The sequence below is a fragment of the Eleutherodactylus coqui genome, chromosome 8, assembly GCF_035609145.1.
Source record: "Eleutherodactylus coqui strain aEleCoq1 chromosome 8, aEleCoq1.hap1, whole genome shotgun sequence".
NCBI classification, from domain to species: Eukaryota; Metazoa; Chordata; class Amphibia; order Anura; family Eleutherodactylidae; genus Eleutherodactylus; species Eleutherodactylus coqui.
The window spans coordinates 162337757-162352063 of record NC_089844.1 but is presented as its reverse complement, the minus strand read 5'-3'; the positions used below and the strand labels follow the sequence as shown (position 1 = coordinate 162352063).

Genomic DNA, 14307 nt, shown 5'->3' with positions numbered 1-14307 from the left:
CTGGAGGCAGCCCTCCAAAAAAATTGGTTTTAACAGAGCTTTTTGGCCCGCAGAAAAATTGGCAGTTCAGCGTGATGACATGCTGTTTTAGGAGGAGGAGTAAGATCCAAGAGGGATAAACCAAGCTACTTCTCCCCTTTTCTGAGGTGATAGAGGATGCATATTTCTCCCGTTGCAACTAAAAGAATCTTTATGATCCGCTGCTTTCCACCGGTGGAGAAGAAAAGTCTGGGGAAGTCCAGCATTTGTTCATCTTAATGAGTGTAAGCATGTCGGCGCTGTCAGTTGACAGGCTGGTACGTTTATCCATGATGATCCCCCGCAGCAGCACTTAACACACTAGTGGCAGGGCAGGCCAGCACCTCCAGGGCGTACAGCGCAAGTTCGTTGCACGTGTCCAGCTTTGACACCCAATAGTTGTATGGAGCAGATGGATCATGGAGGACAGTGGTACGATCGGCTAAGTACTCCCTCACCATCTTTTTACAGTGCTCCCTCTTACTCAGCCTAGACTGGGGAGTGGTGACACAATCTGGCTGGAGAGCCATAAAACTGGCAAAGGCCTTGTAGAGTGTTCCCCTGCCTGCGCTGGACATGCTGCCTGATCCCCGCGCCTTCCCTGCTAGTTGGCCCTCTGAACTAGGTCTTCTACCGCTAGCAGATGGGAACTTTAGCATCAGTTGTTCCACCAGGGCCCTGTGGTATTGCATCACTCTCGTACTCTTTTCCTCTTTGGGAATGAGAGTGTAAAGGTTCTACTTATACCGTGGGTCGAGAAGGGTGTACACCCAGTAACCCGTGTTGGCCAGAATGCGTCTAACGCGAGGGTCACGGGAAAGGCAGCAGGAAGTCAGACATGTGTGCCAGAGTCCCAGTACGCAACACATCCCTATCCTCACTAGGAGGAGAACTTTCATGATCCTCCTCCTCTTCAGCCCATACACGCTGAACAGATGAGGGGGAAGCAGCATGGGTACCCTCTGCAGTGTCGGCAACAGTCTCTTTCCCCTCCTCCTCCAAAACACGCTGAGATACAGATACTGTCATCCCCCATCTCCTGTCCTAACTGCAAAGCGTTGGCCTTTATGCTTCTCAGCAGGCAAAGCAGCGGGATGGTAACGCTAATAATGGCCGCATCGCCACTCACCATTTGCGTAGACTCCTCAAAGTTTCAGAGCACCTGACAGATGTCTGCCATCCATGCCCAATCCTCTGTGAAGAACTGCGGAGGCAGACTACCAATCCGCTGGCCATGTTGCAGCTGGTATTCTACAATTGCTCTACACTGCTCGTATAGCCTGGCCAACATGTGCAGTGTAGAATTCCAGCGCGTGGGCACGTTGCACAGCAGTCGGTGCTCTGGCAGCAGGAAGCGATGTTGCAGTGTCCTGAGGGTGGCAGCATCCGTAGTGGACTTGCGGAAATGTGCGTACACACGGCGCACCTTGCCGAGCAAGTCAGACAAGTGGGGGTAGTTTTTCAGAAAACGCTGAACCACCAGATTGAAGATGTAGGCCAAGCACGGCACGTGTGTGAGACTGCCAAGCTGCAGAGCCGCCACCAGGTTACGCCCATTGTCACACACGACCATGCCTGGTTGGAGGCTCAGTGGCGAAAGCCAGAGATCGGTCTGCTCTGTCAAACCCTGTAACAACTCTGGGGCAGTGTGCCTCTTGTCACCTCAGCTGATTAGTTTCAGCATGGCTTGCTGACTCTTCTCCACCGCAGTGCTGCTGCGCCACGGTCTACCGACTGCTGGCGACATGCTCACACTACTTAATTGAGAGTTGGAGGTGGCGGAGGAGGAGGTGGCATAATACGTCGGTGAAACCATCACCATGATAGGAGTCGCTATCCTCGGTGTAGGTAGCACGTAAGCGGTTCCTGGCTCTGACTCGGTCCCAGCCTCCACAAAGTTCACCCAATGTGCCGTCAGGGAGATGTAGTGTCCCTGCCTGCCAGCACTTGTCCACGTGTCCGTCATTAAGTGGACCTTCCCAGTAACCGCGTTGGTGAGGGCATGCTTTGTGTTGCGGGAGACGTGCTGGTGTAGGGCAGGGACGGCGCACCGGGAAAAATAGTGGCGACTGGGGACTGAGTACCGAGGGACCAACGCTGCCATCATGTTGCAGAAAGCCTCCATTTCCACTAGCCTGTATGGCAGCATCTCCAGGCTGAGCAATTTTGCAATGTCTATGTTTAAAGATTGTGCATGCGGGTGGGTGGCGGTGTATTTGCGCTTTCGCTCCAACGCTTGTGTTAGCGACAGCTGAACGCTGCACTGGGAGACATTGCTGGAGGCAGTGGAGGACCGTGGAGGTGAGGTTGTGGGTGCAGGCCGGGAGGCCCTCGTGCTTGCGTCCTGGGAGGGTGATTGGATCTGTGTGCCAGGTTGTGATACAGGGGAAGAGGCAGTGGTGTGACCCGGAGGCGGTGAATGGCCTTCATTCCACCTCGTGGGGTGCTTGGCTATCATATGCCTGTGCATGCTGGTGGTGGTAAGCCTGGTAGTGGTGGCTCCCCGGCTGATCTGGGTGCAGCACAGGTTGCACACCACTGTTCGTCGGTTGTCCACGCTCTCACTAAAAAAACTCCACACCTTTGAACACCTAGCCCTCTGGACGAAGGCTTACCGCGAGGGGGTGCTGTGGGGAACAGTTGGAGGATTATTTGCTCTGGCCTTGCCTCTCCCCCTGGCCACCCCACTGCCTCTTCCAACCTGTTCTGCTGCTGCACTTGCCTCCCCTTCTAAAGTCCTGTCTTCAGTAGGCTTAGCAAGCCGAGTGGAGTCAGTCACCTCATCGTCCAGCAGCTTTTTCTCTGAATCCTCTGTCCGCTCCTCCCTCGGACTTGCTGCCCTAACAAAAACCTCACTGACAGACAACTGTGTCTCATCATCCTCATCCACAAAAAGCTCTTAAGAAGGTTCTTAGAAGTCCCCAGCCTCATCACCTTGAGTCTTGGAAAGTTCCAAATGTTGGGCATCGGTCACCACAAACTTCTCAGGTGGCTGCTAAACATTTTTTTCTGACTCGGGCAGGGACCCGAAAACAGTTCCTAGGAGTATGCCTGTTCAGAATCTCTCCTTTTCCAGGAGTGACCAGGCTGGGAGGAAGGAGGAGCTGCCTGAGGATTCAGAGGTGCAGTCCCTTGGCCGGCATGAGTGGACTGCGTGGAAGACTAGGTGTTGGATAAATTGCTGGACGCGTTATCCGCGATCCATGTCAGCACCTGATTGCACTGTTGTGCTTGTAATAAAGGTCTACCACGCGGACCTGCGAAATGTAAGATGAAGCTGGGGAGCGGAGCTCCACGGCGCTCTCTCCGAATTCCTCAGCAGCAGGCTCTGATTCACCCCGCCCAGGACCTCTGCCTCTGCCCACACCCTCACTTTGACGCCCGCGTCCTCAACACTTAACCCTACTCCTCATCATGTAGGATAAAAGATAGAGCAGGGCCCAAATAAATTAACCCACTGTATAGCGCTGAGAACTGGGGCTAATTCACTGCACATGGAGACTTGTAGATACCAGAGGCTCTATGCCGTGACAGAATAAATTAAGCCACTGTATTGCGCTGATACCTATGGGTAATTCACCGCTCACAGAGACTTGTAGATAAGAGAAGCTGTATGCAGTTCAGGAAAAAATTAACCCAGTGTTTAGAGATAAGAACTTCGACTAATTCACCGCACACAGCGAATGGGAGATGTGAGATGCTCTGCACAGCCTCAGAAAAAAATTAACCGACTGTTTAGCGATGGGAACTACCTTTGGCTAATTCACCGCACACAGCAAATGGGAGATGTGAGATGCTCTGCACTGGCCCACAAAAAATTAACCCACTGTTTAGCTATGGGAACTACCTTTGGCTAATTACCGCACACAGCGAATGGGAGATGCGAGATGCTCCGCACAGGGCTAGAAAAAAAATTAACCCAGTGTTTAGCGATGAGAACTCCGGCTAATTCACCACACACAGCGAATGGGAGATGTGAGATGCTCTGCACAGGGCTAGATGCTTGAAAATAAAAATAAAAATGGTGCACTACTGCTACCAGCCAGCCAAAAAAGTAATGCACACAATGAGGAGTAGCCCTAAGTAGGACTGTTGGGTTCTTGAAGTCAGGATCCCTACACTAACACTTTCCCTATCTCAGCGTCAGCAGCTCTTTCCCTAACCTCTGCCAGCATGCGCCTGAGGCGAGCCGCGGGCGGCACCAGTTTTGGTATTCCGCGGTCACTTGATCCCGCCAGCCACTCACTGCTGTAGACGTGCAGAGGGTTGGCACCTCACAGCAGGAAATGGTAATGCCTTCCCTGCAGGTTTAGTGGCTAAAAAATGGCGCTAAACATGTGGGGAGGGGAAATGAAATTTACTCGAGCACCACGTGGTGCTAGACTCGAGTAGCGAGCATCTCAAGTAGCCCAATACTCAAACGAGCATCAAGCTCGGACGAGTGTGCTCGCTCATCTCTATTCACTTTCTATGTGCCCTGGGTATCCGATCACATGATGGATTGTACATCACGCCCAAGATGTGGACATTGCCCTGGTAGAATTGGCTTTAGGACTCTCTGGGGCAGTTTCATCCATTGCTGCATAGGCCTCTGATGGCTAGGCGGATCCATCTTGCTATAGAGCTCTTAGCTGCCCCCCTTCTTTTTGGGGCCGAAAAACTGGACAAATAGTGGAGGCAGGATGATTAACTTGTGGAGCTGTTAAAATTCTGTTCCTCGTCGTTTTTATGATTACAAAAGGGTGGAAATGTGTCTTGGGACCTATGGAAGGATGATGCTACCTTAGGTATACATGAAGGATCTAGCTTAAAGATCTTGTTTTCAGCGATTCTGCAGAATGGATGGCAGATAGATAAGGCCTGGAGCTCGCTAACTCTTCTTGCTGAAGTAATTGCCACCAGAAAGATTGTTTTAATGGTCAGGGTTCTGATCGGAATTGAGCCCATGGGTTTGAATGGAGCCGAGGATAGGGCTTTAAGAACCCAATTGAGGTTCCATTGAGGGACTATGTTGAGGTTTCTAAGTTTTAACCTTTCTGCTGCTTTAAAAAAAGATCCTAGAAATCCAACTCACTTCAGAAAGTCTAGTATCCTAAAAGGCACTAAGAGACACTACTTGGACTTAGTGTGCTAGGAGAGAGGCCTTTGTCTAGGCAGTCCTGGAGAAATTCCAGGATTGATGGTATGCTGGGGGGAAGAAAAAAAATGGAGAACCTTTCTCCTGGCACCATGATGTGAACTTTTTCCAGGTGTTATGGTATATTCTGTTTGTTGATACTTTCCTATTGCATAACAGGATGTGCGTCACTCTTGTAGAAGCCTCCACATATCAACATGGACTTAATATCCACACTGAGATGTGGAGGTTCGCTACGTCTGGATGGGTCAGGAGGACCCTGGGTTAGAAGATTCGTCTGGACTGGCAAGTGGACTGGATCCTGACAACTCAAAATTTGTTTTGTAGGCCGCCGGAATTTTTAAATGGACCATTGGGATCAGTGGGATAGGAGGAAATGTGTAGACTAGTCCTAGTTCTGGGTCAGTGAATCTACCGCTTGTGGGTGGTCCCTTGGGTTGAGGGAAAAATAACCTAGCTTGCGTTTTTTTTCTTGAGGCAAAAAGGTCTATCTTTGAGAATTCCCACCTGTCTGTCAGGACCTTGAAGAGGTCCTGGGAGATGGACCATTCCCCTGGGTCTAGCCCCTGCCAATTGACGTAGTTTGCCGTTTGATTCACAGCACCCTTTAGGTGGGTTGCTGAGATTGACAGGGTATGATGTTCTGCCCAGTGAAAGATCCTTTGGTTGATGCTCTGTAGGGATGGGCATCTTGTTCCTTGATGTCTGATATAGGCTAGTGGTGTGAGATTGTCCAAAGGATTTCCAGGTGTTGATTTTGGGTGGTGCTTCCAGACAGTTGGAGGGCCTTTAAAACAGCCAGGAGTTCCTTGAAATTTGAGGACTGATTTCACACTCTCTAGGACCAGGATCCCAAGGAGATATAGGTCCCCTATGTGAGTGCCACAGCCCTGGGAGCTGGCATCTGTGGTAACACGTTACTGCATCCTGTAGCCAGTGAACCCCCTTTGAGAGGTTAGAGGCTGGCAGCCAACAATGCAGGGATACCTTTACTGCGTTCCCTACAGGCACCTTTCTGTCCAGTAAGGACTGTTTTTTATCCCAGACGGAGAGGATTGCCTCCTGTAACGTCCTTGTTTGGGACTGAGCACATGCTACTTCCGGGATAAAAGAGGTCAATTTCCCCAGCAGGGACATTGTTTGGATGGAGCAGGCCCTGCGCTTCAACAATGCTCCTATGAGAAGCTGTACGTCTTGGCCCTTTCTCATAAGGAGAAAGAAGCACGCTTTCTCTGAGTAACAGAATTTCCAAGAAGGACTTTCAGATTTCTCCATGTTGATGATCCAACCCAAGTATTGTAAGAGTTGGTGGGTTGTTGCTTGCTGCGCGACTAAGAGATCCTTGGTTTCAACCACCGCTAGGATGTCATCTAGTATGGACCTCTGCCTTAGGCTGGGTGTCAGCACTGACATGATTTTGGTAAGGATGGAAGAGGGGATGTCATGGCATTGTGATGGATATTCACCCACATTAGGTGGGTGGGCAGGTAAACTTGGGGAGAATTTGGGGGTGGTAAACTCATGTCTGTTAGACAGAGTTCACATGAACTGTTATGGTTATTGATTGGTTAATAAACTCTGTCTTACAGACACTAAATAGAAAATAAATCAGGGATGTGCCAGGTTATCCAATGGATCAATGCAGATTTAATGCAGACAATTCAATAATTCACTCACCTGGTGCCGTGCGGGGAGAATCAGGCTGACAATCCCCGCTGACACCGATGTCCAGGAAGACTTGTAAGAGGTTCTTTTTATTCCCCCATCCGTGGCATAACGTAGAGCAGCAAAAAAACAGCAAACACACACCTGCGCAGGTGCTTGATAAAATTGCAAAAAGAAAAAGACTGCTTTGCGCTCGTCGGGAAAAAAGAAGAAAATATCTTCAAGCGAATTTATTATAATTTTAAGAGCGACACGTTTCCGCGAACTGCTGTCGCCTTTTTCAAGCTCAATCATAAAAATACAATACAGACTTACATTTATAGAAGGCATAAAACATACTCGCATGTTGCGACCCGGCTACATAGACGCCGGAAACAATCAGCCGTGCTTAGAGCGGGGGGCGGGAACGCTCCTCCCGATACAACGCATACGTCATGATCGGCGTCAGCGTAAGGAGACGTCACATGGAACGCAGTAAGCGTTCCATGTATTCAAATGAAACTTTATTCAGAGCCGTCAAAGAGACAAAAACACGGCTCTTTACAAACCTCCCGTAACACACTCATATACTAGTGTTATATTGGATCATCGTCAATCTAAAGTAGTAACGAAATCATTCACAATTCGTAACGACCAATATTAACAAATAAATGTAAAATATAAATAAGCATTAATAATAACCAATTATGTCATTATGGGTTATAAAAATTCAGACCCTTATGCTTTAATTAATGAACAAACAAATAATCACGCTAATAAACAAAGACCGTTCTGGAATGTAATTATATAAATTACTAAATACTATTTAAAAAGAAATGCTAAATCTTCTCTAATATTTCGTTAAGGCCAGATGGGGTTAGGGTATTCAGCCGATGTATCCAGTACATTTCTTTTTTTCTTAATTTACTGATAGATTTCACATCAATGCATTCAAGTGGTGTAACAATCATATCAGAAAAGTCACGTTTATGAGCATTAAAATGTTTTGACAGACTGTGCGTTCGCAGATTTTTTATGTTTAGCCAATGATTGTTAATGCGTGTTTTTAACTTATTGATGGTTCTGCCAATATATTTTAGTTTACAGGGACATTCAATTAAGTAAATTATTTGCGAGGTATTGCATGACATATGTTGTAAAATAGGGATTTTAGTTTGATTATGGTCGACATCAGTTCTTTTATGTGCAATAACGACACAACATTGGCATTTGCAGATTATTTGTTGGTAACTCCGTTAAATAAACACTGCAGCCTTTTTTCTCCAATATTGGTGTCTGTTATTTTATAAGAGTTTGGTAAGGTTTTACTAAAGGGTAAGATACCATGGCTCAGATACTGTCACCTACTGATTATAATTGGTAACATCCACTGTATACCTGCAGCCCTGTGGATTCTGACATGTAACATGAAATCACAGAGGTGAGAAAAAAAACAAAACACATTATTCACAGAAAAAGCCAAAAATACAATACCTGAAGGTCTGCAAAGCAGACACGATCGCCATAAGGCAGGCACAATCGCCACTGGCACAATCGCCGTAGGGCAGGCGCAATCGCCATAAGCCCTGAAGATATGCAGTCAGCCAGACAATAATGTGGAGGAGCAGCTCCTCCACATTATTGTCTGGCTGACTGCATATCTTCAGGGCTTATGGCCATTGCGCCTGCCCTACGGCGATTGTGCCTGCCTTATGGCGATCGTGCCTATGGCGACCGTATTTTTGTATTTTATTGTATTTTTGGCTTTTTCTGTGAATAATGTGGGTTTTTTTTCTCACCTCTGTGATTTTATGTAATTTATCGTGAGTTAGCGTAGGTACTGACGGAAGCGGTGTGACCTCGGCGCGGCCCGTCAGCCTATGCGTTTTGGCCAAAATGCAGTACCAACACCCGCATTTTATTAGTATGCATTAGTACTTTTGTATGTAGTTTGCTAGTTGGTGGGGGAGCCCAAGATGTCAGCCAGTGTGGCCCACTTTAGAGATACAGGGCAACCCGCTGTTATATCAGCCAGGGTTGATATCCTGTATGGTGGGTCACCATCCATCTATGGCTGGCATCTTTGGTATCGTTCACATGTGCAGGCTATTAGTATATGCAGTCACTCCTCCCCAATCTGGGCTGGGTTGAGTGGGTGACTGCATATTAGCCTGCCAGGAACAAGCTGCTCCTCTACATTATTGTCTGGCTGACTGCATATCTTCAGGGCTTATGGCCATTGCGCCTGCCCTACGGCGATTGTGCCAGTGGCGATTGTGCCTGCCTTATGGCGATCGTTCCTATGGCGACCGTGTCTGCTTTGCAGACCTTCAGGTATTGTATTTTTGGCTTTTTCTGTGAATAATGACATGTAACATGAGATTACTGAATGGTATGAACTAGAAACACGATTTTCTATATTCTCATTAGTGTCTGGATCAGGATACCAGCTCGCTCCGGAGTTGGTTCATCTCCATATGAGCGCTATACACAGAGCGATAATGAGAGTGATCTCATAGAACGCTTTCATACGGCAGTGAAAATTGTGAGATTTGTGCATTGTCAGATGCACAAATCTCACACAAATATCAACCCCATTCTTTTGAATAGGATCATATACATGACCGGTATTCTCCAACAAAAAAAAAAAAAAAAAAAAAAAGAATGCAGCATGTTTTATCTTTGGGCGTTCCCTCGGAACACTTTCCCCATTGTTTTCAATGGGAGAGGAAAACACATTGCAGGGTGTGCACATGAGTGGGATGCAAGGTTGCCCATTGAAAACAATGGGAGACACTTACTGATCCTCCAATATCCCCCATTGTTCCCTTCTCACCTTCATCTCTAATAGCCATCTCTCTGCTCCCAGGATCATCCATGGACTCATGAATCCACATCACACGCACTTTGACATTCGGGTTCTTCAGATCCTTCTCAGGAATCCTACAATCACTGGTAACGCCGTACGATTTATCCATATTAGTAGTAAATCTTTCTGTTGATGGACAGCACTGTGTCTCTTGTTCTGATACACAATCCCACGTAATCTGGATATCCCGGGGATAGAACCGCTCTAGAACCAGAGAACATTTCACCTCCTCTTTGCCCAAAGTTACACTAATAGGTTTTCTGCTCTTTGGTTTACCTAGAAAATAATGGAGATTCCAGAAAACAAAATACACATGAAGTGAGCGACAGTCATGGACGCCATGTTGTCTTATGTTTGTAGGTTAACCCCTAACAGTCACATTAAGCGTATGTTCACACATAGCAGAAATGCTGTGGATAGACCGCATGCCCGATCGCAGTATGATGTAATACTATGGCATTACATAATACTGCAGGAGCGATCAAAACATTACTAGTTTCCTCTGGGAATTAAGAAAAAAAGTAAAACGAATAATAGAGTTTTACTAATTATTAAAAAAAAAATTCAAAACCCCCACTTCTGCCATATTTATAATAAAATAAATGAACAAAAATATATATTTAGTATCACCGCATCCATAAAACTCTGATCAAAGTAACACATTATTTACCCCGCATGATGAACGTTGTCAGAAAACAAAATTTAAAAAACGCCAGAAATGCGCCATTTTGGTCACCCTTTCCCAAGAAAAAAATGCAATAAAAAGCAATCAAAAAGTCGTACGTATTCCAAAATGGAAACTACAGGACATCCCGCGAAAAATGAGCCCTCACACAACTATTTTGATGAAATTAATAGAAAGGTATTGCGTGCAGAAGATGGCGGCAGAAAATAATTGTAAAAAGTTAAATGTCTGAAAAGAAAAGTACAGCAAAAAAAAATATAATATAAATATATATATAATTTTTTAAAGTTTGGTATCGTAGTAATCGTACTGACCCATAGAATAAAGTTATCAGGTCATTCTTGTTGCAGTTTGTGCGCCGTAGAAACAAGACGCAACGAAAGATGGCGGAATTCTATTTTTTTCCATTTCTCTTCACTTAGAATTTTTAAAAGTTTTTCAGTACATTATATGGTACATTAAATAGCACCATTAAAAAATACAACTCGCCCCGCAAAAAGCAAGATCTCATACAGCGACGTCGATGGATAAATAAAGGAGTTACGATTTTTTAAAAGAGGAAAAAATGAAAATGAAAAAAGGTTCGTCACTATGGGGTTAAAGGTGTGGCGATTCCAATTATGTGCAGTTTAATTTTTATTTGTTCTGCATTTAAAGAATTGTGTGAGGGGAAAAGTTTAATTTTTTTCAGTAAAAATGTTGATGCCACAATCAGCAATAACTGCAGCATCTGCGGGGTTAAATGGTGTAGAGCAGTGATTAGATGAGCAAGGCCTCAGCATTTCACTTCTTTTCAGGAAAAAAAAAACATATGAGACTACAAGAGAGCAAATAAATATGCTCTGATTGATGGGAGGTGAAATAAACAACAAAAGTTTGTCACCCCTCCTCCCCCTCCCTGGGACGGGGAATATACAGGAGAATCCCATATCTCCTGTGCTCCGCTCTGCGCATGCGTCGGGTGGCCGGCAGCCAGCACATCACAGAGCTGGATCCACCAAGAGAGGTGAGTGCCACGCTGGTCCAGACATTTGCCTCACCATTTATTTCTTTACAGTTATTGAAGCGCTGTTTTCTTCTACAAAGCTTCAAATCCTCTGCATTGGCCTAAGGGGTCAAATGACAAAATTCTGTCTACGTGGACTACAGTAAGCTCCCCCTAGTGGTGACTGCCTGGACTACATAAAAAATAGTCTGCATGAAGCGCCCCCAAGTGGTGGCAGCAGGCAGACAGAATTTTAGCATTTAAATCTCTCCACAGAATGTCAGACCCAAAACGATTTTTCAAAGTTGACTTTAAGGCCCCCACTCACCCTGCACACGTAAGGGTCCGGTGCTCCTCTCTAATGGTCCCTCCAGGCTGGGATGGTCCACTCTGCAGATGACTTCTGATTCCCCGTCTTTTAGTGTTGGGGTGAACAGCAGACTGGCTGTACAGGAGTACGTGGAATCAGGCTGTCTCTGGGACTCGGTGACTGACGTCTTATACGTATCATGTACAGGAACAGATTCCAGAGCTCCCTTGTCCTTCTTATACCAGCTCACAGTCAGCGCATCCGGGTAATATCCAGAGATGTTGTACTGGAGGGTGTTCGGTTGTCCCATCAGTACATGAGGTACGGGAACTTCCTGGATGACAGGACGCCATGGAAAACCTCCAGAAGCAAAAAGAAAGTGATCAGGTCTTGTAAGTTTCCTTCAGCACATAGAGACGTCACAGAGTGCTACAGAAATAACAAATACTACCACAGGAACATTTATATGGTTTACGGATGCCACCAAAAATTGGCAAGTTTAACTGATCTTCATCTAATGTGTATGACCAGCTATGGCCTCCTGTACATGGCTGCATTACTGCTGTAAGGAGCGATAAAGTTAGATTAGAATTACAGGTAACGTGTTTTTTTCGGAAAATCTCAATGACGGCACCACCTAAGATCGCCTCCTCCTTATAGGACAGAAACACACAGGGGTGTAAAGCCCCCCTTTCCCACCTTCCTCAGGTGTTTTATAATGAACTAGCTTACCCGTCGCGCATTTCTGCGAAGACAGACATACATTCGTTTTTCAAGTTACCTCAGCAGAATAATATGTAACAACCAATCACAGCACAGCTTTTATGTTACCTCAGCAGTATAAGAAATAGCAACCAATCACAGCTTTCATTTTACCTCAGCATTCTCAATATCCAGTAATTGTCTTGCGAAACGTTCGGCAGATGCATCATTTTGTAGTTGAACACGCATCCCGTTGCTCGTAATGCCTTTTGCTTTCGTGCTTGAGATGGAAATCAAACGATCTTTGTCTGGGGGGGCATAACTGTCGACGATGCTCGCACGCGCGCCAGCTAGCGTAGGATAGATGTACTATGCCTATAATCTTCCCTGGAGTGTACTCAACAACTTCCCAAAGTTTCATGGCGATTGGATGAATGGTGTAGTAATCCATAAAAGACAGACAGACAAATATATATAGATGACATCAGGAAGTGAGAGAATTAGATTCCGTACGTAAAATTTGGACGCTAATTCTTTTGCGCTTAGAATTGAATAATCGAGTTGGGACCCATTAACTTTTCCTATTTATGACATAATCAATGCTCGTGCCAAATTTCATGTTTCTACGACATCGGGAAGTGAGAGAATTAGTGGCACTGATGGAAATTTAACGATTTTCGTGGGGGGGCGTAACTGTCGACGCTCGCACGCGCGCCATTTATCATAGGATAGATGTACTATGCCTATAATCTTCCCAGGAGTGTACTCAACAACTTCCCAAAGTTTCATGGCGATCGGATGAATGGTGTAGTAGCGCATAAAGGACAAACAGACACACAGACACGCATACATTCAATCTATATATATAAAAATGAATGTATGCGTGTGTGTGTGTTGTCCTTTATGCGCTACTACAACATTCATTCGATCGCCATGAAACTTTGGGAAGTTGTTGAGTACACTCCTGGAAAGATTATAGGCATAGTACAACTACCCTATGATAAATGGCGCGCGTGCGAGCGTCGACAGTTACGCCCCTCCCCCCAACGTAGATCGTTCGATTCCCATCATTGCCACCAATTCTCTCACTTCCCGATGTCATGGAAACTTGAAATTTGACACGAGCATTGATTATGTCATAAATAGGAAAAGCTAATGGGTCCCAACTCGATATTATATTATATATATATATATATATATATATATATATATATATATATATATATATATATATATATATATATATATATAGACAAAAGCCCTCACTCACTCACTGACTCGCCAAAAGTTCTCCAACTTCCCGATATCGTAGAAACATGAAATTTGGCGCGAGCATAGATTATGTCCAGAAAAGGAAAAGTAATTGGGTCCCATCTCGATTATTCAATTCTAGCACAAAAGAATTAGCGTTGAAATTTAACGTACATAATCTAAATCTCTCACTTCCCAATGTCAGAGAAACTTAAAATTTGGCACGGGGATTGATTATGCCATAAATAGAAAAAGTTAATAAGTCCCAACTTGATTATTCAATTCTATGTGCGAAAGAATTAACGTCCAAATTTTACATACGGAATCTAATTCTCTCACTTTCCGGTGTCATAGAAACGTGAAATTTGGCACGAGCATTGATTATGTCATAAACAGGAAAAGTTAATGGGTCCTAACTTGATTATTTAATTCTAGCGCAAAAGAATTAGCGTCGAAATTTTACGTACATAATTAAATCTCTCACTTCCCAATGTCATAGAAACATGAAATTTGTCATAAGCATTGAATATGTCATAAATAGGAAAAGTTAATGGGTCCCAACTCTATTATTTAATTCTAAGTGCAAAAGAATTAGCATCCAAATTTTACGTATGGAATTTAATTCTCTCACTTCCTGATGTCATTTTATATAAAGGAAACGTTGCATGGCTACCTCCCCGTGGTGTTTCCTGGGTAACGCAGAGAA

At 45.1% G+C, this 14307-nt stretch overlaps 1 protein-coding gene across 1 annotated transcript in view; it reads right to left on the bottom strand.

Moving 5' to 3' along the window:
* LOC136577983 (uncharacterized) overlaps positions 1-14307 on the bottom strand; it is a 59038-nt gene that overhangs the window by 29938 nt on the left and 14793 nt on the right. Inside the window, exons 2-3 of the mRNA XM_066577894.1 lie at positions 11667-12008; positions 9636-9944 (exon numbers count right to left, since the gene is read on the bottom strand). Of these exons, the coding sequence (XP_066433991.1) occupies positions 9636-9944; positions 11667-12008 (651 nt within the window). The remainder of the gene's footprint in view (positions 1-9635; positions 9945-11666; positions 12009-14307) is intronic.